This window comes from Melanaphis sacchari, unplaced genomic scaffold (assembly GCF_002803265.2).
Source record: "Melanaphis sacchari strain LSU unplaced genomic scaffold, SCAv2.0 Contig27_pilon_pilon, whole genome shotgun sequence".
Classification (NCBI taxonomy): Eukaryota; Metazoa; Arthropoda; class Insecta; order Hemiptera; family Aphididae; genus Melanaphis; species Melanaphis sacchari.
In genome coordinates, this window is record NW_020271152.1 from 863,018 (window position 1) to 889,455 (window position 26,438).

The 26,438-nt window shown below is 24.9% G+C and overlaps 1 protein-coding gene across 1 annotated transcript in view; it reads right to left on the reverse strand.

Moving 5' to 3' along the window:
• Nucleotides 1-4,329: 4,329 nt before the first annotated feature.
• LOC112595521 (dopamine D2-like receptor) overlaps nt 4,330-26,438 on the reverse strand; it is a 239,183-nt gene continuing 217,074 nt past the window's right edge. Inside the window, exons 4-7 of the mRNA XM_025340770.1 lie at nt 12,634-12,837; nt 8,867-8,970; nt 5,563-5,710; nt 4,330-4,710 (exon numbers count right to left, since the gene is read on the reverse strand). Of these exons, the coding sequence (XP_025196555.1) occupies nt 4,330-4,710; nt 5,563-5,710; nt 8,867-8,970; nt 12,634-12,837 (837 nt within the window). The remainder of the gene's footprint in view (nt 4,711-5,562; nt 5,711-8,866; nt 8,971-12,633; nt 12,838-26,438) is intronic.

Here is a 26,438-nt window from a genome sequence, read left to right on the forward strand (position 1 = left end):
CTACATTAAATGATTTTTGAGCGATAACAAAATATTAAAAATAGTTTGAAGATTAATCGTTATTATTCATTGAATACCCGATTTCGTATACATTTAGCTCATGAACGTACGTATATAAGTTAATATTGTTATTTTTAAATTCCTGTAAATAATTTATTTATATGAGAAAAATTGTATTCAAATTTCAAACTTTAGTATTAACAAAAAAAAATATTATTAAATATATATAAACAACGAAATACAAACAAAAAAAAAAAAATTTTAAATATCTAAAAATTATATATAAAAATAAATAAATATTTTATAAAATTATATTATCACGTTAAAAAAGTCTTATAATAACAACTTTAAGTATTTTTGTTTTTAAAATAGCCATGGTGATTTTATTCAAAACGATTTAGAACAAAACAGGATTTTTTTCTTTAGATCTATATGTTCCTACTTGATCCAATTTTCTTCCAAAAATCAAAATAAAAGCATAAAATTGAATTATTTTTCAGCTCAAAAAAATTAAAAACAGAAACAAAATAATCAAATTTTAAAATTAATAAAAAGCCCACTATTCAAAAACTTATATATTTATCGCTTCACTCAGTATTTAAATTATAGTTTAATTTCATTTTATAAGTTAAGTGCATTATTTGGAAGAGTGTCAAAATACAATGTTTTAATGTTTTACAAATTCTAAGAATAATAAATAGTTTGCTACTATGTAATTCATACATAATAACAATTGGAAAAGTTTTAATTACTTTAATAATTTAATAATAGTGATATAATACAGTTAAAGTAGAACGTGACAAATATCAAAAATTTAAATAAATATAGAATAATTTATATTTTAAACATTTTATCTTGAGAAATTTAATTTAATTCATCATTTTTAATTTCATATTTTTAAATAATATATTGTGTGTATCGGTTATAAAATTAATATTTCTTGAGTTTACAATCACTTTTTATTTATTTATTGTTTTTTGCTTATATAAAGCAACACTAAAATAAGGAAGAACACGATTTGTAACTTTGTGAACTTTCTGTGTATAATATATTTAGAACACTGAGACATTTGAAACCATGACATACCTATTTTAAATGTATATTATAATTCACTGTCAAAACAAATACCTTTGGTAACCAAAAACTTTGGATTCGTGAAATGTTCAGAATTCAAATAATTGATGGCATTAATCTATTATATCATGCTTAAGTGTTATTACAATATGAGAATTACAAAAATAAGTTATTCGTTCGTTAATTAAAGTTATGTGAAAACTTTAGTTTTGGCTTTGTTAAAATGTTTACAGTTGAATTTATGAATAAAGAATTGTAATTTAATTTAATTTATTTCGTGTTAAATTTAAAAAGAAATTGTAAGTTTTTCTGTTGTGTAGGTTTCGAGTGCACAGGGATTGGAGTAAGTCACTGTTATAATAGCTGTGTTAAATTTGAATTAAATGATAAACAATTGTATACAAAAAACGGTTCTGAGATTTGACTCAGTCTCAACACTATGGTATAGTGATCAAATAATATTATTACTAATAATTAATTTTTCTTATTTTTTGTACAGTTTCTTGTATGGCTGCACGAAAATTAAAAAAATACGCTCAGTTGAATAAATGACTTTATTTTTATTTTAAACAATGTAAAAGGAACAAATTAAGTTGTCATAAATTCGCGAGGGTCAGACTGATGTCTTACTGGACAACGACTGCCTTGTCTGGCCGAAAAGCCTGGACACTGCTGCGCGTATCGTATTAAAATTTTTTGTGTTCAGAAAATTAGGAATACGTAATATCCTGTTCTCTTGATACTATTCAAACGTTGTTCAAATATTATAATATCTTTTGAACATCTAAAAAAAAAACATAATATAGATTCGTAGACACATAATATTATACGTTTGTATTAGTAGTGGTTTAAAACAACAGTATGCTGAACTAATTATTATTAAAAAACAGTTAATAATAAAAAAAATACATTAATATTATATCGTTTATTGCCTTAATGTTATAGGTACTTGATATGTTATGTATTATTGTTATTTACTTACACTCAATATCGATGTATCATAATAATATATGTTAAAAGATTAAATGATATAAAAAACTTGAAAATTGTTTGAATATTTTGAAATTAGCACTGTGTATATAACAAGAATATATACGTATATAATGGCTGAAAAGTTTTTATCTGATAGGATTAATATCTTTTGAATTACATCATAATGATTAAAATTATTAGTGGAGAAATCATAATTTTTTATTTTAATATCTATTTAACATTTTTTTTTAAATAATTCGTCTTCCAATGACCTGAATTAAATATCAGTCAATTTCATTGGTCTAACAAAATGTCTTACTTAAGTTATATATTCTTACAATTTAAATTTATAAACCTTTATTCGTCTCATAGTGAATACTCTTTAATTCATTAATAACTACAAACTATACTATGATATGTACACACTATCTACACTATCTCATCACATTAATATGAATAATTTCATAAAAACACCATCTAATTTCAGATATTACTTCTAAGACATGTTTTGATGCAACGTTTTACACCATATACAAATAAATTGAGAAGTATTTTTGGTTGCTTAAAACTATCTATTTTGCATAACTCTGGAAAATTTCAACTAAAACAAACTCTTGATAAGTAACTATGAAAATGTTACCGTTTCAAAGGTAATTCCAGAAAAAAATAAAAGGTATAAAATCATTGTAAAACAATTTTATTAATGTATTGCATATTATTCATCACTCAATTCAGAATATAAATTATCAGTGATGCAATTAATAAACTTTACTAAAACTTTCAAGTCATAATGGGTTAATGCTGGTATCTCATCAAATATAATTGATATAAATTTACAGAAATATCGTTTATTTTTACAGATACACAAAACAGAGGAAGCACGTTCATTCTGATCACACGTATACATTTTGAGGATATAGGGTCACAGATCATTTGTATGTGATTTGTAAGCAAAATCATAGCAATAATAATCTTCAGATTGAACCTGTGCTGTAAGATTTCTACCATTTTAATTTTACAATCACTCCTAAAAGAAACGTTCAGTAGAAATTTTGATAAACTATAATAGTGATATTATACTGTACCGTACCTATATATTTCGTTCGCACTACGACGTGTGTTAACTATTTTTATGTGTTTAAACGATCGTAAATTTAAGTAAAACGTTGATTATTAGTACCTACGTGTGAATATAATAATGTTTTATTTCGAAGTATACGGTAGGTATGCATAAATGTATTGATGAAACTAAAATATAGACTATTTAAACACAGTCGCACTTTATGTAAACAACAAAAACGAAAACGTAGGTATAATAATATTATTATAGAAGGTTACATTCTTCGTTACTACAACCACACACAGATTCATAATATTAACCTTTTGGTTATTTATACATTTTAAAATATATATATATATATACATATTTATACGGATGCACGACTTGTAACTATGTGTTATTACTATTATTTTATATACACAGAATGGTGTGCCATGCTTCGAAGATAAATACGATATTTTACTATCGTTATTACCGTTATTATTATTATTTTTCTCTTCTCTGGGCCACTGGGGGGAAGGGGGAGAAAAACATCCGTTCGACGCGAGATGATGTCAGGCAAAATATTATGTACGACATTAAGATAAAGCTGACGGGCAGAAGACATCATTTTAGGCTATATATATTTATATATATATATATGTGTGTGTGTGTGTGTATTATATACACAGCGATATATTTTGTTTATGGTATATACCTATAGTAATAACAATAACACGATGCTTTATGTATTATGTATAGTATGATATTGTACCAAAAAAATATATATATATATATATATATATTCTGTCACTATTTTTAATATCGCATTTATAACAAACTTGGCTGATAGTTATTCGTAAATATTCATTATGTTTTCAACTTTTTAAGATATAGTAGAATCTCGAATCGATTTTGTTTCAATATTTAATCTTGTCTGCGTGTCGCAGCTACGAACAATTTGCAAATATCTCAAATCCCTAGCGGTGACACTTAACATAAAAATAAAAAAAACCAAGATGAAATTTATGAAAAGTGTCACAAACCGTATCAGTTTTTTTTTTTACTAGGTTGTCCGTGAAAATGTACAAAACACCTAATAACAAGTACAATCTGTATCCGATTTTTTATCGAAAATTGAATAATTATGAGGAGTTATCACACTTTTTCAAAAAAAAAGAAGCTTTTCATTATAATAATAATAATAACAATAATAACTATTATAATATAAATATTATTGATTATTATAATATTAATGACTCACCCAAAACAATTGCCAAAGTTTTTGTAGCTTTTCTTTCTTTTCTTGCCGAAGACTTTTCCCGTTTCTTCCGGCTCGCTTTATTTACTTTGTATATGGTGAAGCGACTACTCCCTTCTGTGTTCGTCTTATACTCTTTTTTTGAACACCTTGAACTGTCCTCCTCGGAACCGTTCCGGAGCATCGACGACAATGAACGTTTCACCAGTGACTGTGTTACTCGACTTGACCGGTCTATCGGCTGTGGTATAGGCGTTGAGGTGGCCTCCGTTACCGTGACCGTTGTCATTAATGTTGTCGACGACGACGTGGTCATCGTAATTGGTGACGACGTTACCGATGAATCTCTGCGTTTCCCTGGTACCTAAATCAAGTGAGATCCACATATGAATTATTATTATAACAAAACTATATAGTTTGTGATTGTCCATAATTTTTGGTTACTGATTTGAACGATGAGTAAAATACAATAATAATTTAACTATTATTGTAGAACCTTTTAAATCGAACGAATTTTTTTAATCCTAGTTTGGCGAATTTATGATTCAAATATAGCTAGAGTGCCATTGTTATTTTAACATAAACAACGTGATAACAGCTGTGGGGCAATAATGATGGTGAGTTAACAATATGATAAAAGTTATGCACAGGGATTAGGGAATGCATTTTGGAACGTATTACGTTAATTTATTGTAAATGCATATTTTTATTTCAGAAATATATAAGAAAAAATTACACTAACATAACGTCACACTTTTATATGTTAAGTGTAATTAAACTTTTTAATAATTATGGGTGAAATTTGAGACAATATTTAAGCGGTTATTATGATTTTATATAGCAAATACAATAATTCGGTACAAACGATCAAACGAAATAATCATTTTGAAAATATGTCATTTGATTTTTATTCAAGAAGATTAAATATACATAATGCTTGACTTGAAAAAATGAAAAGTTCACATTTTGTATATGTCTTACGATACTAAAATGTGACATCACTCATTATGGAATTAAATTATACCATGTTTTTCAAAAATTATTTTATCATATTTTATTGAATGACTGTTTATAATTTATTTTTTTTAAATTATATTTATGTTTGGTTGTTTATTCTTCATATTATTCTCTATCACTAAATACTTTTCCATAATCTTATATCAAGTACACTTTGTAATAATATAATAGGTAAAAATAAGATTTTATGTAATTTTACCTTATCACTGATCTTGTCACTAATGGAACTGACTGTTTGGTTAGGATTCAAGACCCTTGTTACAAGATCGATATCCCGTAGTCTGGAACCCAAGTTTCCATTTGGGTCGGCAGTTAGATTTGATGGTGTGGCCAATGTTGCCACCATCCTGGAACACAAATATTTAGTTCGATATACTTCATACAACGTAGGTTAATGATTACTAATTATCTCGGTAGACATATTATGATATTACATTATATTGTTTTGAGAAAAAAAATGTAATGGTTGCAGTGATGTAACGCATACAGCGATGCAAAGTGAGAACGGTGAATAAGGACAGTTTATTAATCTAATTTATACTATTCGGCTTAAGTATTACATTATTTATCAGAGAATTATTTTTTATTATACTTCTAAAATATTCTATATAGGTAAGAAGTAATGTAGCATCGTAGCATTACATTTAAACGATTTTCATTTCTAATACCAAGTCGCAGGTGTATACGACAAAAAAATAATTTTGTACCTTACTAAATACTTTGTATTTACATATTATTTTATAGCAAAACATCGAAGACTTTCTATAAAAGAGACTCGTGGACAATTATTATTATTGTCGTACTCAAAAACATAATATTCGTTATCATTACGTGAAAAACTTTTTCAATTTTCTTGCCACGACGCGATTCAATTAAAATAAGTATTATCGTTTGATAAGACATCTAAAGTGTTCCAAAATAAAATGTTTGGCGTTGGATGTTGAAGTGACATTGAATGCGATGGACGAAAATTATTATATTAATGATCGTTGAGTATGGTCCACCAAATTGTCATCGCACAAACTCTTATAACACCGTAATTACCCGGTGAGCCCAGCGACTTATCCGGTGAGCGCTTATGCAGTCATTATTTCCAATAATAGCTTGTTTTGCCTGTGTACGCAGGCAATAATAACACTGTAGCGGTGGGTGAGTGCGTCCAACCGCGATTAAATCAAGACAAGAAGTCTCATCATGTCTCGCACATTCACAGTTCGCCGGTTATCGTCATATCCGTGAAGTTTAGTTTTAGTGTCAACCCATTTTAATGGTAGTCCGTACAACTCAAAGGATCGACGACCCTAAATTATAACTTTTAGTTTATTCGCCGCATCAGAAAATACGAATTATTATTATTATTATTATTATTCCTTTAGGGATCGACGAATTATACTCGTTAATAATAAAATGATAGCTATACAACAATTTGTTTTTTGCATGGTTGTTTGCAAAGATTCAAACAATCTTTAGTCTTAATCTCACGAGGATCGCCGTGAATTCCTATGTAGAATGTATAATATTATTAATATATAAAAATAATTTCCGCTTTTTACACAATAATAAATTTCTACACAGGTATTAAAACACACCCACACATTCACAAAAATAAATATCTTTAGTTCTTTTAAGATAATAGGTTGCATTTTGGTAGGATATCAGTATACAATAAAAATTATTAAATTAAAAGTAAAATATATATATATCTTTAATATAAATATTATTAAAAGTTATATTTGGAAATTGTGCGCGATTATTGTGTATCAATATGTTTATATATATACGTTGAAGTTTACTTTAACATAATAAATTGTTTATTTATTATTTATAGTAGACGTAAATTGTAAAAGAAGAAATTGTTATCATTTTTGTAAATAACTTTTTAAAAATACATTTTTTGAACTCTGGAATTGCAATCTGAGGAAAAAAACATTGTTATTATTATTTCATGATTAATAAACTGAATTGTTATAAATTTGATCATTCGTGGTGAAAAAAAAATTGTTTATATGATTATGTTTAAATATAATACTGATTAAGAGAAATAAATTTAGTTGTTTTATGTGTTAATTCATGAAAATATTGAAAAAAAATGCATGTGCAATTAAAAATAAATTTTTATATATTTTTTTTAATTTCTCTTATTCAAGCCTGAAAACTAAGGCCATTAGCTGTGGATATATGAGCATAAGCTTTTTTTTTTTTTTATATATATATAAGGTTTGTTTGTAAAATTTGGTTAGTACGGTTGGAGTACGTGTGTATAGTATTGTGCGTTATGGATTCATCGCTAAGAATTTGGGTGGTCAGTGGTCACCTATCCGAAATCTAGTGAAGCCGGCCGATGCTTGACCTCAGAACACATTAGTGACTGTGGGCAACCATTGTGCCACACTAGGACATATACATATTTATGTTCATATTAAACAGTGTAATTGAAAATATATTTAATATAAAATAAGTCACTTTTATTTGCAGAAAATATGTAAATGATTAAACAATATTAAACTACACACATTAATCAGTTTATGTTATAGTTATGAATTATTTTAATAATCACTCTTTTTAATTAGAGATTAATTGAATTTAGTTTAATTATAAAACAATTTTAAAGTTTACATAAACAAAATATTGAACTCGCTATTTTGAAAATAAAATCTCATACATCTACTCGTACATCGTATGAGCTATTATTTTAAATTCTTAAACTAATTTAATGCTACTTATCAAACTGCTGGATTGACAGAAGTTTCTGCAGGATCATTTTTGAAAAGCTATTTATTATTCTGATTAAATTTAATAAATTTAAAACATTTATCTTATTGACATTAATAATAAATTAAAAACTTATTACTACATTTGATGTTAAATTCATATTATGATTAAAAATTAATTCATCAAACTTTTATTATAATTCTAAATAATTTTGAATTTTAAATAATTTAAATACAAGAAAGTTCTTTTATATATTTTTATAATTTATGTATTATAAATACTTATATTATTTGTGAACATAATTCAAAATTTTAAATAAAAAATAAAAAACTATCATCAACAATTTATTTTGGTTTAATAATAATTTTAATACAATTTCGTCTTTAATTTTAATTTTATTAATTTCATGAATATTTTGTACTTGAATCAAAAACCAGGATATATTTAACACAATAATAAAGATAATAATTACTTGAATACTATGACATTAAGATTTAAAAACTTATCCATATCACATATACAATATTGACAATAGTTTTATTTGTTCATTAAAACAAATTTAAATAATTTAAAATATATTATTTTTCACTTATGACTGACTAAATTATATATAATTTAATAACATAATCTATTTATGTTGTTACAGCTAATATGTTTAGCAAGTAATTATTAACTATTGCTGTATTTTATCTTTTGTTTTAAATACTTTATCTAAAATAAATCTGATGATAAATGGAATTAATTATAGATTTCATAGAAGTATCACAAAATTATATAAGGTTTACACTTACGCGGTTTCTTCCATAACCGTGGACAGGATAAAATCTGTAGATTTGTCGTTATGTATGATGTGGCAGTCATCTGAGCCGGGTGATCCACCCTCTTCTTCGTCGTCCTGTTAACACAAAAAATCCATTAAAACACCCCGAAAGCATACACATTATTATGTGTATTATAATGATAGCAGAGGGCATTGCGTGACCCACTTAGTTGAGATTACTATATACCTACGTACTAATATAAAACATACATATTTTTATACATATATCGCTAAAATTAAATACAATCTATCGGTGAATTTTTTGAAATTATATTATAAATGTATTTTCATAATTTGTGTACTTAAGCTAAAGAAATTTAATTATATGTTTTTAATATCAGACAATATAATATAAAAATATCATATAAAGTAAATAACAGTTATTTTTGCGTAATAATGTTTATCTCAAATTTCTTCAAAAGAATAATGAAAGTGTTTCATTAAATATTTTCTTGTACATGAACATTTATTTTAGTTCCATTTTAAAAAGCAAATTTAAAAAAACAATGCAAAACATACATTGTAGGAGTGATAATTTAGCCATATTCAGTATTTTGTCAATTGCCACAAATAATTTTAATTTATTTTATATATTTCACATTTTTTTGGATACTATTTGCTAAAGAATGCATGAAGGTTCCTATAAAAAGTAATATCTTGTTGAAAAAATTTCACAATTAATTTTAATCTAAATAATTGCAATAACTACGTATATTCAACATTTTTATTGCACTAATGTTTATATAGTAACAAAATACTGAGTCATTGAAATCATTTCTGTGTCGTATATAACTCAAACAATCGATTTAACCTTATTTTATAAAAATCAGATTGATTATCTTATAACTGTCTTAATTAGTAAATAAAAATATTAATCTTTAAGATATATATATATATATATATGCATTTATATAATCTTAATTATTATAATATATTTAATCATATCAATTAATACATATATATATATACATTGTTTGAATTTATAGATTATCAAATAAAATTACATCAATTTATATTTCATAATTTTATTATTATTTTACGAAAAAAACATTTACATATTATAATGTATATATTATTATAATTTATGAAGTATTCGAAAAATTTTAAAATATTATTTATATATTAATTATCTTAGGAAAATACGTTTTACTGTGTGTATTTAAATTAATATAAAGTAATAAAAGTAATAGATGACAACTTTTTTGAGTTTTGTAACAGAAACTAATGCTTTCTGTGCATATTTATGTTTTAATAATAACAATAATAATAATAATAATAACAATAATTCCAAAAATGATAGTATTACAGAACATAGTTTAACACATTTATATACCTCGAGGAAATATAAAATATTTCTTAATATTTATTACTTTTAAACTCAAATAAATTATGGGGAAAGTATATAATTATCAAATGTATTTTGATTGTATATATTATTGCAGTACACAGGTTTTATACCATGAATTGAATTTAAATAATGGTTACCAAGTTATAATAAACTTTAAACTAAGATTTGAAACTAAGAATTGGGATAATATAGGCAATAAAATACAATTTATTTCGAGTTAACTAAATTTAATTTAATTTTATATGAGTAAAATATTTCAATATTAAAATTCATATGCATGTATACAATTAATTATTAATTTTATATTATTTAAATGTATGAAATTTAAATATTTATTTGAACATCAATTATTATTACTATTAATAAAATATATTGTAATACATTTCAAAATTCAAAATAACGTCTGTATTATTAAGTGATTAAAATTAACCATACATATTCATGAAATGTACATTTTTAATAATCAATTGATTTTTTTTTTTTTAGATTGTAATAGCCGTGTTACTTATATTTGTACTTGAGCAATGTACATAAATTATCTTTAAATATTTGAAATATATATTCATTATACACTTTACAGTCTTTAAAAAATCAATAACAGCAAGCATACATTCTATTTTTTAATATAATTAATTAAGATATTACAGTTTATCTTTAACGGAGAAATATAGGTAAGTAGTTGAATAGAACATAAAATTCCAAGGAATATGTGTTGTTATGTTGTACAGTGTACGTACACTAATTTGAGATTTAAACATAAAAATCCTATTTAGTTTATTGTAATATATACATATAAAAATTAACGATTATGTCAAAGGTGAAATTTCTGTTACTGAGTTGTTCATAAACTACAATTATATATTCGATTCATTTAAATTCTGATGTCCATATTTAAACTATACTTGTACGCATAAGTGGAACTACAGGGGAGGGATTGAGGATTATGCAACTGCTCCCCACTGCGAGTTCATTCTTGCTCGTGCTCCCTTATATATATTTACATTAACATATTTTATACATTTTATACATCTATAAATGTGTAGTTATTTTTGATACTCAGTGTTTCTCATAGTCCTTATACTTAAATACTAAATTTGATGGTTTGTCTTTGATTACGGTTTGTAACAAGCTTATAAGTGTTAGAATAACCATTCACTCCAAAATATAACAATTTTTTTTTTTTTTTTTTAGTTGATTATTATAAAATAATAATATACCTAATAATTAATATATTCCTTTCCGTGAAAAGTTTTTTGCATATTTTTTTTATGTATATTCTAAATCCAATTTTGAATTTAATATCATACGCAAACACAATTTTACCTTTGAATATTAATTAATTAATAGCTATTGACCTTTTTATGTCATTAAAAAATCTTTAGAATCTATCAGAAATGATGGAAAATATTTCAAAAATATTTACTAAAAACACCAAACAGCTTTGCGAAGAAAATTAAATTAGTAATTCTGCTTTCAAGTATTTGTACAAGATACTGTCGATTTAAAAATTGAAATTTATAATTTAAACATCAAAAAACTTATCATAAAATAACAAAGTAAATTTTGAAAAGTAGATGGACGGGTTAACCATTTCAGAAACCAGAAAAAAAATATATTAAAAGCTTTAAAAACCATTCGTGGTCATTTCTGTGACTAAATGCATGTAAAGGTTCGTTTTTGAAATAATTGAAACATAGTAAAATCTAAGTTTAAAAGTGTTATGTTGCAAGAACGTTTAGATAATCTTATGACTAAGTTAATAAAACAGAAACTAGCGTATAATTATGTAAACCTTGATGTAGTTCTTGAAATCTTCAAAATATTAAGGCCTGCTGAGCGACACATGGATCTTTAGAATTTGTAAAATACAATAAATAATAAAATTATTAACTTTTAAACTTTTAAAATTATTTGAAAAGTAGTACTAAAATATATTAGTTTTAGTTAAAAATAAAATATTATTTTTAATAATATTGCTAGTTTAGAAATTTGGACAAAATAGTGGTAATATTTTGTTTAAAATATTTTTTAGCTCTTTCTTTTTACCATAGGAATCTAGTAACATCAATGCTCAAACAATATCAGCTAATTTTATTAATCTAATTAAAAATTCTCCAAAGAAATGCGCCTACAACGTTTCAACTACAAAAAAAATTTCATATAATTAATCTGACACGAAATGTATACCTTGAATAACTATTATAACCATTGTATATTGATCTAAAAAAAATATGTCATGTATATTATTATTATTTTTTATTTTGATCTAAACTATAACTAACATATACATTTATATGTAAACACGTGTTTATCACCACACGACTACATGATCACTGTTGTTCTGTCTTAAAACATATTAGTTAATTATTTTGATTTGCATATTAAAATACCTGACTTCCGCTTCCTGTGTTGGTCGGCCCTTCATCAATAATAGATGAACTTCCGGGTGCTAATGAGGCTGTAGCCAGCAACGTAGTCTCGGCTAGACGTCTTCTGGTCTGTGCAACATTTTCGATGATTATACCTGGTTTCATGTCTCTGCTCAGCTGCGGTCTTCTTGCCGCCTTAGCTTTTCTCGCTCTGAGATTTAATGCCTATAATGAACACAGTGTATCAGATAATATTAATACATCATTATAACTGAAAGCCATTTATATCATAATAATATATGATATTGACTTATTAATAATGGAATAATATTCCATTCCTACATAAATATGATGTACACTATTTGATTTTTAAAAACATTTATAAAGTAAATTTATTCATGTCTACAGATACACATTTTATATACATATATTATCGATGTAATAAAATGAAAAGTTAATGTTGTTATTCAGTTTTTTTTCTAAATTTTCTTTTATACTAAAATTGTTAAGCTTGTGAAGCATATCATTCATTAAATTAACTATTGAATATTTTATAGAATAGGTTATTTTTGGGTAATTTTAAAGAGTTTTACTTGAAAATTACGGTGTTAATTTTGCTAAATAAATGGTTAAAACTATTAGCAAGCAACAATATGTAGTATTATATAATCAAAGTTACTGTTCAATATTTTAAAGTGACAGACAGTAATTAATAGAGTAGAGATAAATATGGTAGCAATAAATAATATTCAACAATTATTAGTGTTCGTAGAATCGAAAAATGATAAGCATTCTTGAAATAAATATATTTTATTCAGTTTTTATGACAGTCTATTTTACACACAATATAAATATAAACATATATATATATATATAAACACACATGTATTTATATATTTTTTTAAGTCTATATTAACTTGTAGAGTTCTTATACTTATAAGTTATAAAAAGAAAACAGAATTATGAAATGTCATAACATTAATGTTCGTGAATATATTAAAACTGAAATCTTAAAAAGTCTAAATTATTCATAACAATATAATCAAACTGTACTTAATTAATTAATATTAATGTTATTACAATAAGATTAAGTTATTAAGTTTGTACTAAAACTTTTTTTTTATTTTATAAGATAAATAATAAATAGTATAATACTGTTAATTAATTTAAAAATAATATTATGAATACTTAAATTGTATATTACTTAACAAGTATAAATGTCTTGTAATGAAGTTGTAGTGAAATATTCAAATATGCGAGTATAAAGGTACAATGTCCAAATGTATAACATAGACAAACATTAGTTAGAACAGACCTAAATATGCATTTGGTACAACTAATTATATCACATAAATTAAATAAAACTAATGACAATCGTCGAAAATTGTACGTAAATTTTAAAATGTAAAATAAACAACATAAATAATGTGTATTTTGGTAAAATTACATACCTATATTATGTTTTATGAAACCCATATTTCTATTCCAATTAATATTAATTATTATTGAATTATTAAACCAAATTGTGATCAATAAATTATCCGTATTATATTGAAATATGTTAGTTTTAGATTCACAATAAAGTAATAAATTATTTAATTTTACATTTTATGAATTTGTTTCTTTTAATGTATGAAATAATTTGTTTGGAAGTGCTCCAAAGTTATTATTCTGAAATATACAACGATTTTAAATTATTTGATGCTTATGGTACGCACAATGAGTTATTTTTTGAAATTATCATTAATTTTCTTAAAAACATGAAAAACTTCCATACATTTTCAGTAATACACACTTTTTAACCAATCTTTGATATATTTTTCAGTTATTGTAAAAATATTTTTAGGTATTTTATCTTATTGTTTATACATTTATTATTTGGCATTACATGTACAAATTTATTTAACGAATAACTTTTAAGTTTTGATAGATTTAGTTAAAAAAATCAGTTTTGGCAAAAATATTTCGTCTAATTTCTAGTTACTTGTATAGTTGTATACCTGGTATCTACCTCTCGCACATGAAATTCATTATGGAAATTAAAAAAAATATATATATTCATAGATCATTATTCTTTTCTTTAATAAATATTAAGGTTACATTAATTATATTAAACTCTTATAAATTACTGCATTAATCATAGATTAAAAGTATAATATACATACATTGTATTTCACAGTTTTGAAGTAGTAATTAATTATTTTTTAGAAAAATAAACTATTAAAGAAACAATATACGTTAAACTTATTTTTTTATTTATTATATATATATACTCGTATGTATTTTTTATCACTGATATAAAAACATAATTATTAATAAAATTATTATGTACAGTATATTAGTTTCGAGTACAAATTTCATTGCATATTTAATCGTATCTCAACTAAATATACAGACAGTAATAAATTTGTGTAAATACGTACAAGAAACTGTTGAAAAAATTACTCATAGCATCGCAAACCTCGTAGAGTGATATATTTTGTGGTGTAAATGAGATTATACTGAGTTAAGTATACGAATATGCACACAATAACATACACTGAGTGGTTATAGAGTTACCTACCCAAACACAGCAGATAAGGCGAGAGTGAATAGGTTAAAGTGGTTTGAGCGTGTTGTGAAGGAGAGAAGGAACATAAAGCGGTAAACAGAATTTGAGAAATGTACGTAGAAGGATTCGGAATAGGAAACGGCTTGGAGTAATTTAAAATGTCATGAGAATGTGCATGTAGGGTGAGAATACACAAGTGGGGTGAAGAGTAGTATTATGGTAGTTGACGATATAGAAGGGGATGGAATGGGATTGCATCGAGTAAGGCGATTGAGGACTGCGCGTTGGTCGACCGTGGATAGAGATAGGTTTTTTATATAATAATATATTTCCGGATATCGTTTGATGCTATTATTATAATAATGCGCTTTATTGAAGATAATAGCGGCAATTCGTAAGAATACACATTGAAATAATTTACAAATCACGTTATGGAAACTTTTTTTTTCTAGTAAGAAGATAATATAAAATTTTGTACGATTTAGTTACAATGCATATTATAATACATTTCATTTTTTTTTTTTTTTCATGGAGTTAAACGATGTGTTATTAATTGTGTTAAGAATAAGTAACCGGATTTATTTTATTTAACCAAGCTAATTTTATATGATTTATGATTTGTTTATTTTTAGTAAAAGTTGGTCTTAGAAATCTGTACTACCTATTTAATGCTATTTTTAGATAAATGACTTAAATTACATGAGTAAGTAAAATAACTATTTTGAAATATGAATAAAAATTAATTGGAAAATAACTGAAAGGTTTAAAAAACACATAATACAAGAATTATTTTTGATCAAATTCATTAAATTAATATTAATGAAGCTACCAATCATGATGTATCATATTATGTCCTTACCTAACCTACCTAATAACTAGAAATAATTTAAATTCAAAATATTTTAATTACAATGTATATGTCATAGTAAATTATGTTCTTAGATTAGGTATTGAATAAATTTTAAAATAAATTAGGTTTTGAATAACCTTATTATCTGCAAACTAGCATATAAATATATCTATTAATTTTTTGGTTTCACATTTTTTATTCTTGTAAGTCTTTATATTTAATATAAAAAATGTAATAAAATAAAAGTTATATAAGCTAAATTATTTAATCTTTAAAAAGTTTACATAGGTATAAAGGTATCTGTTTTTATGTTCAATTTTTAAGCAGAAATATATAGAAAACTATATTTAACACTTATATTCTATCTCATTGACAATTGTGTCTATATCTACATTATCTACATAATTATAATAGTATAATTGATTTAAGTAATTTCTTACACCTGATTGCTAAATAAACATGATTATAATTGTATTATATTGTTTATTTTTAATTTTTGAATTAATACTGAATTTATTAAAGAGCCATTTTATACTAGGAAAAATTAATAATTAAGTTACTAAAATTGTATAAATATTATTTAGGTTGCAATAAATATATCATTTTCATAATGTATGGAGTATACTAAGCTTATTAATTATTATAATTGGTATGTTCAGTTACTTCATTATTTATATACCAAAAAAAGAACATTAGGTACTGAATAATGGTTATTATTTATTAATCTAGAGTATCAGAATATACAATAACGTCAATTTCATTATACAGTTTATTAAGTCGATAATGATAAAATTACACAGTTATGAATATTTTTAGAATAAATACGCAACGGGAATTTTTATGCTACAATAATAAATTTTAAATATCAATAAAAAAAAACAATTATAATTTTATATGCAACAAAAATAACTAAAAGTAGCGTATTATCATTATTTTTTATACCGCATGTATAAAATAATTAAATACCATATGCTTAATACCTTGTATAATGCAATGTTACTCACGTCTCTCACTCTCTCTCTCTCTACGTATATATATATAAATGATAGATTGTTAAATGTAATTTTAAAAAAAAAAAACACGATTTCTGGATATCATATGAAAATGCATTAATTCAATAAGCATGGTAGTTTGGTATTTGGATATATTATATACGTATAATACATCTATAAACTATAAAATATTTATCAACTGAAAAACAAAATTTGTAAAGAAATCGTTAGTATAACTTTGAAAATTATTCACCGCACACCAATAATGTAAACATATTATATGTATTAGAAAAACGTTTATATACTTCATTTTAATATAATATCAATAATTAAAAAATTAATTTAATAATTCGATCGTCTTAATCGACTATTTTATTTCTAAATATATTATGTTAACATATAATTTTAATAAAATTTAACTACATTAATTGAACAATTTAACTGTTTTATAAAGAATTATAAAAGATTCAGTGACTTATTTATTTTGCATTTTAAATTTTTCTATTTATAACATTATTTTAGGTTTTAACAGTAAATTTCTATTAAACTACTTGAGATAAAAAAAAATTATAATACTATAGAATATAGATAGTTGTATTACGTATGATTAAATTATGATTAGATAGTATTACGTTTATTCGGTAGGTTATTGTAAAATATGCTTTTTACTTTGTAAATTGTATTTAATAACGAAAAATAAGTTTTTAGTAAAATTGTTGCGCAAACAAGCAGATAATTGCTTTAATAATAAATTAGCTATCAAAAGCCCTAATATTTGACTTACAAAACATAATATTCTATTATACAACTTATGAAATTGCGAAGTAACCACATAATTGTAAACTCAATTCATGATGAATTATTAATGACATTTTGAATGATAAAATATTTAATTTTTATAATAAAATTTTGATTTCTGATTTAAAATAATTTACAATATTATTATGCGTTTTTTAGACAAATAAATAATTTCATAAAACAATTATTCAAAAACAACACTTTTTAGAGATAAATTAATTTAAGTAAATAATTATTGTTGTATAGCTGATATCCTCAATATTAATAAAGTACTATATTATACTATAAGACGATAAAATTATGAAATAATTAATTGGATGATATAATATCTTTTAGAATAATAAATACTAAGATTTAATAATTATTTATGTTAGAATTCTTCAAGAAGATATGTAAACTTAAGTATTTTATCATTTAAAATAAAAATAAGTGCAATACTACTCATGTTGTGATAATATAAAAATGTTGTAATTCTTCTCTTCACATTTACGTTTTAATTTTAACAGGTTTATTGTTATGTTATTTTAGAAGTTATCTTGACAAATATATAAATGCAAAGTTTCTAGTTAATTATATCTAAATATATTTATGATGTAAATTGCATCTTGTTTTGTTAATGTATGTAAGCCATATTTGTATTTTATTAGTTCTATATATTTTAACTCCAGTCTCAGTTTTACTGGCTTAAAACTACCTTCAATATATGTAAATATTATGTTATTCAATATATTCTAGTATCTACTAATATGTTTTTTGGAATAGTTAGTCTAAGGATATTTATAACACGAAAAATCAAACCAAGGAAAAAAGTCTCTTGAATGATTGATGCATTTCATATTGGCAAAAATTGTAAAAATTTGACTTGATGTGATTCAATATTATTTAGTCAAATCAAAACCATAAAACGTATCTCATATATTATATCATCAAAACATAGTTTGAACACTTTCAACTTATTCAATAAATATATATTATATTTCAAATTTAACAATGGCCAATATTAATAAATAATATAAATCATATGAACATATTACAAAGTAATTATTCTATGTATAATATGTCATCAGCTTATATTTTAAACCAGTAAATAGTAGTTATAATTAATTACAATATGGTTCAAGATAAAACAAAACAAAAAAAAAAATGCTTAGAAACCTTTTAAAAATGTGTATTATTGCAGACTGCAGTATAAAATATTCTTATGTATCATAATACATAAAAATATATATAAAGAGAGATTTCAAACGAATAATGTATGCACGTAGGACGTAGGTGCATGTGTGAATGTGTGTGGCCATACCAGATTTGAAAACTATAATGCAGAGTTTTCACAAAAGATGCATTGATTATTTCGTTTGAATTTAACACTAATGGTTAACGTAGATTATTTTCAAAACAGTTTTAATCAATAGTGAAATTAACATGAACTACAATAATAAAATTAAAAAGAATAACTTATTATCACCATAATATTAGTACACATATTACTTGAAACTTTAAAAAAAGTAAATTACAATATATAATATTATATGTATAATATAGAAGTCATTCTGTACGTGAGATTAATAATATATATATATATATAATTTTTAATTTGAACATAAAACTGCAATAACATATAAATAACATTTTTGTACGGATATCTTCACATTGTATAATTTTTTACCGGCGACGATGGTGTCGATACTACCACACTGTGACAGTTTGACTTGAGCGCAACATATTTTTAAAAAAACGGTCGTTTCCTCGCTATTCGCTATTTTTTAACAAGCTTATGTGCACGGACAACCGTAATGAACAAAATGGAGTAATTTTTAAAAGTTTTTTTTTTTCTCATTCGCCCTCGTGATTTATCAACCACTATAGAAAAAAAAAAATAAAAAAAAAATAAAAAAGAATACGGAAGCAGACTCGTTTGTATATTCCTATATTATATTAAATATATAAAAAAAACCTGAGCTGGTGGAGTAAAAAATGTCCTAACGGCCATCGGGCCGGTGAGAGGGAAATCAGAACGTCCGAGAGTGCTTGTGCGGTGTAATAACACATGACGGCGGTGGGGTATATAACATACGTAATATATATTATGTGTATAGTGATCGGTCGAGACATGTATAATGGCTGCGGTCGCGTGGAATGCATGCGAGGATAGAGATAAATCAGTTGACACGATATAAAATGCGGTTTTAATCCTCGCGTGTTCCGTTAATATGGTGTGTATACATATATTATACGGGGTGATCAATTTAACGTAAGACACGCTTTATTTCAGAAAACACTAACGTTTTCGAAAATATTCTATTTACGTAATTTAAAATCCTTTTTAAATGACGTTTTCGGAAAAAAAAATTAATTTTTTGGTTTTTAATCTTTTAAATGGAAACATGCATAAACGAATATTTAATGAGTTTTAAGTATTAAAATTTTAAGCGAATTGAGTAATGAAGACTTACTAACCTCTTTAGTACTTCACTCATGTTCAATATTTTTATTTATCGAAATAATACAAAAAAATATTCTATGATTGAATTATTTATCAAATATGCACGTTTTTGCTATGAAAAAAAATTTAAAAACTGATATAGCTAAATGATAAATTTATATACTTAGAAAAATTTTGTTTATCATCTACATAAAATCATGTGAGAAAAAATTTCAAAAGCGTTTAATATTTTTTGTAATAATAAGTGTTTTACGTTAAACGGGTTACCCGGTATATATTTATTAAATACTCATAAGTCCATTCGTCTAATATATATATATATATATTTATAATTCCCATATTTTATACCTATATGATATGTATAAACTCATAAAATATAACGGTTAATAGAGATAACGGCTTTTTGGTTCGAAGGCGAAGGTGGAGACTGCGATGACGGCGTACGCGCATGGCGGTAGAAAGGACTGTGGAAGCGATGGTGGAGGATGCTCGTGCCGGCCGTTGCCGTGTCAAAGAAGTTGTGCCTTAATAAATTCCGTTCGGCCTTTTTCACCACCACGTACCTACCCTACACTTTGCTACCCCTATATCACCCTTAACAACCTTAACCACCACCACCACCACCATCACCCATGCAGCACGCTGTATATATACAATATAAAGCTATCCACGGAAAGTCATTAACGGCGCTTTCACATTTATTATGTATTATTTATATTATTATGGCAGTGATCATATTGAAAGTTTATTATACAACTTTTGGCAAGCCGAAAACGATTTATAATCTCGTCGTTGCACGTAAGTGAGTGTAACGTAGGTAATTTTTTTCCCGTCTTTTTTTCCATCGCAAAAAGCAGTTATTTTCACCGTGCATTCATCGTATTATCACTATTATTATTATGTGCCTGTAATAAATATAATATTTTTCGCAGATTTTCCTTCTTTTTCATAATTATTTTCGTCCATTCTGGTATATAGCTTGTTGGTGTTTAGACGTGTTATACGACCGTATTTATTATATGATCATAACAAACAATATTAGTCCTATATACATACGTGTATAGATATTGTGTTACAATAATATATTATTATGTTCGATTATCCGCGCAGAGGATGACAGAAACTATAACCACTAATATGGCACGTACAGCGTATTAACTTATAAGCGTAGGTGAAACAAGAAAAAATATAGCAGCATGATCTTTGCCGTGTATACAGTGTAGGTATTTATACACTTTTAGCTGAGTACTATTTTATTATTGCAGTTATTAAATTAGTGATAGTACTGGTAGTAGTATTTTATTGTTGAGCTGAGCTAAAATATTTATTATCATTCTTTACTCACCAAAAGTAAAAATTTTATGAAGATAAATTTATATGATCGTTTAAAATAAAAAAAAATTATTTTATTTTTAACTGTACTTACATACAATCAATACTAATAGCGATTTAATATCTATCTTTAAAGAAAGTGAGTAATTTGTTTTCATTATAATTCATTCAGCATCAAAATAGCGTTTCTAATCAGTAAATATAATATCAATGTATAATGGATTAATTCAAATAAAAGTACTTAATAATTACACTATATAGTGATATGAGAATTATTACATATTATCATATGCCATATAATAATTTAGAACATTTTAATTTAAGAAAATAAATTAAATATTATAAAATATAATATATTATTTATAATATTTATAAGAATACCTAATGATCATATTTACAAAACTAATTTTGGTTAATTTTTTTTTTCGTAATAAAGTGACACGTGTATGGTCTCCTCATGTCGTTACCAAATATACATTTTTAGAATAAAGCTATAAATATCTCAAAAAATATTTTTATAATATAATGGCTGTGATAAACTGTTATACGCAGACTATACAGATAATAAGTCAAAATTATAGTATATTATATTTTATATATTTGTATTAGATTATTTTTAATTATATTCGAATAAGAAACTGATACTCGTATAGTCTTTCCATATTATGTTCAAATTATATTGTATAACATTTTATTTTGTATTTAAATTATTCAATACATATATAGAATCTCACGTTCTCTATATAAATCCTAATACAAAAAATGGCATTCAGCCGCATGCTAAAGCATGATGCATTAGTTTTCATCAATAAATGTTATCTTATTATATTTCTTCTACTTCATTTTTATTTATTTTTTTTTTTTTTTGATATTAATCAATTGTAAGTCTGTAATATCTCATATCTGTAACATATGTATAGAAAGATAACATTGAAGAGTATTTGTGCACCGTGTAGCTCCTAATTTTTTTATATCGCTATTAGCGACAACGACTCGCGTAATGCTGTGAACAGGAGGAGGGTCACCCGTAGTACTATTTATACTATACAATATAAATAAAATATTTATAATAATATGGCGCAGTGCGCCAGACGTATATACGTCTATATTTTATACAAACAACAAGAAAATATATAACAATAATAATAAATTCACCCGGTCAGTTAATAATAATAATAATAATAATAATACCTAATCGGCATTCAGGCAGACATTAAATTCCTCAGCTGGTAAGTCCTGGATAAAAATACAGAAAAGGGGCACGACGCCAATGACACGCGTCAAGTCCCAACTATCTTGGGACTTACGACGATGTGCATATAAAACGGTACACACCAAAGAAAAAAACGGTAGTACAGTTGACCACGAGGTCAGCCCGAACCAGTAAATGACAAAAAGGCGAACGGGTGATTCACGTGGACCACCGAGTTTGATCGTTGGCAAAAGACAGACTCAACAGCCCAAGCGAATGAAAGTCGTGGATACCGCCTGGCATATGCACGCCTTGGAGGGGTATTGACGAGCCGCGAACACTCCACGCCGATCGCCCGACTTAAACAGCCTTTGGCGATTAGTCGATTCGGCGGGAAGTCAACCGAGTTCGAGCAGTATTATTTATTGCGTGCTTTATAAAAAGTAAAAATATTTATGTATGCACGAGTTATATATTTAACACTGCCAATATTCAATTTTAAGTGACTTTATTATTCACTCCTATCAAAATATCTCATATTGTTTAGTGATAAATAAATCTAACGAGTTAAAGAGAATAAGTCAATTTTATTAAATAATTCAATGAAATATATTTTATATAAACATATTAATAAATTAATAATTTCTTCACAAAAACATATTTTACTAATAATTTAATTTTGGTTTATAATTTTTCTCATTATTTATGCTTCTTTAACTCATTACAATAATATTACAAAAACTGTAATTTCGCTGTTCGAGGCAGTTAAGAAAAATCAAGTAAACTAGTCACGTTTGTCCAAACGAGTAATTCACAAATACATGTGTCATCGCAATGAACATGTCATTATAATATTTCAACTTACTGTCAGGAGTGTGTCAGTGTGGTTAACGCTCACAGGCCACCTATACAACTATTAACCGAAATTGCCTACACAATGCGCCGGCCATTAGAAGTAACTGAATAATATACGCTAGGAAATTGTGTATGACGCACAACTGATATAGTGTACACTGATAAAGTATACAATAATTTCGTACAAGACGAATCCGTGAATTGGCTTATGATTTCGCTACAGCATAAAGCTGTATAACGTATTATCATAATATTTTTTTTTTTTAAATCTAAAATTATAGATTATGTACACTTTTAATATACCTACTTTAAACAACTAACATTTAATTCCGAATTATTTATACATTTTGTCTGCCAATAAGATTGTAATGGATTATTGTTTAAAATGAATATTGTATAATTTAAATATTGTATACTAATATTTAGTCAGTGATAACGATGATAATAGTGATAAGAGGAATGATATAAAAATCCATAGACCATGGAAGCGTGACTAAAGAGCATTTCTCACCAAATTCATACCAATGATACATTATATTATGTACTAAACGTACGTCCTTGCATCATCTAGCTGCTGTTTTTTTCACCTTAAACCATTGGCTATTGTGAGCGCTTTGTTACTGGGTAAGAGTTACGGATTCTATCAATTCTTCAGCGAGTGGATAAATTGAATTACTATACACCAACCGCCCAAATTCGTGCCTGACACCTGAAGAATTACTCGAAATGAACACGGTAGCAATGGCGGAAAAGGTTTCTCAAAAACTATTTCTACGAAAAGTTTTATACCATAAGCAAACCTTAAACTCCTTTACTACGCGAGTATATATATATAGTTTAACATATATGTGTAAAGGTGATAAAGAGGTTGTAAGTAGATGTAGTGGTGATGGACTGGAGAATAAACACTAAGGCAAAGCGGCTTCTTTTTCTGTGAACCGTAAAGATTTTTTTTTCCGTTGTTATGCCTAAAGTTATAGAACCAATTTATTATTTTTGAATCATTTTATTTTGTTTTTGTTTTCGGCCTAAAGAACAAAAACCAATATATTATTATATATTATTATATATTATTATGTATATATATATATATACATAATTTTTAAGTTTTTATTTTATACTTTTGTGTGTAGGGTAGGTACAAAAAAATTATCATTTTACATTATTCAAAAGTGGTGCACCAACACAAAATATATAAGTATCCGCATTACACATAACTATAAACGGCAACATATTATATTACTTAAATAACACGTACACGAGTTAAAAATTTAATTAATTTTTATTGTTTGTTGTGTGGCTTATAGTATGTGTTAAACATAATAATTACATCATACAACCGATTTCATACATTTAAAGGCATTTTCTTTAACCACATAACTAAATAAATAAATTAATTAAATAAGTTAAATCAATTAAATTTATGAAAAGTGTTTACGTGTATCGAATAATATTATAATACAATCATATGTAAATATTATTTTAAAGATTATGATTTTATGTTATGTTTAAGAAAATAAATTACATTTTGAATACCTCGATACAGGAACTCTTAGGACAATTTTGTTTTTTGCTAATAGTTTACACATTCTGATAATCTGTAGTAATAAAAATGTTGGAATAGTTGATACTTATAAAATATAATAGTTCTATTACATACGGTTATTTTATTATATAGATTGTAAATTAAGCTTAAAAGGAAACTTAAAAAGATATTATTTTTAGAATTCTCGAAATTGTTTATAGGAAAACCTAATCTTCACCAAAAATATTAGAAAATGCAATTATTGTGTAATTTATCAATTTTTTTTTTTTTTTTTTGAACATCGATTGGAAAAATAAATACTTAACGAGCATTATTTTAATAACTTTTTATGGATAGCTATTGATATATTGACTATGACAGATTATCACATATTTTATATTTTTTATTAATTGTATAATGCATTTAATATAAAATTACCATTAATAAATTATTTTTATCATGTATGCAAAAAAAAAAAAAAAATTATATACAAGTATATTATATAATACATAAATTCCTACTAGTTCATATTGTTGAATTTATTTATAAAATTGTTTATGCACAACTGAATGATGTAAAAAAATATACTGATGATATTATTTTACGAACTTATTAATAACTAGAACTTAATATTTAGTAAATATCCTTTATCGAAATTAAGTTTTAAAATAGATTTTGAATTACTTTTTAATTACATCTAAAACTAATTTAAACTTTGAATTTTTATTATAATATTGCTTTAAATAATTTTCAGAGATGATCTAATAAATGTCGTACCTATACTCTTTTATTTAATCACTATTTATTTCATATTATTATACTTAATTAATATTTGGAATATAATATTAATATATGGTTCATTTAAGTTTTCAAAGGTATTGTGAGCAAAAAATTGTAAAATAATTTGAATAACAAAAATTTGAATTTATTGACAAAATGTATATAACAGTCAGAAACTATCAATAATAATAATAATAATAATAAAAAAAAAAAAAACTGAAATTTTTATCAACTTTCAAAAACGTTTCATAATATTAAATAGTTTTTCGAGTTATTAAAAATACATTGATTACTGATTAGCTTTAAATGTATTGTTCAGTCGCAATCTACCTCTTATCATTAGTGGTTGTTGTTATCGCTTAGAAGTTATTATGTTTTACTACTTAATTAAGTTATTTAAATATTCCGTTACCGACTAGCGGCAACGTCCATTTTTAAGGCAAAAATCCGGATTTCAATAAAATTAAACTCATGAGTGCATAATATCATTACACAGATTATAATTTTC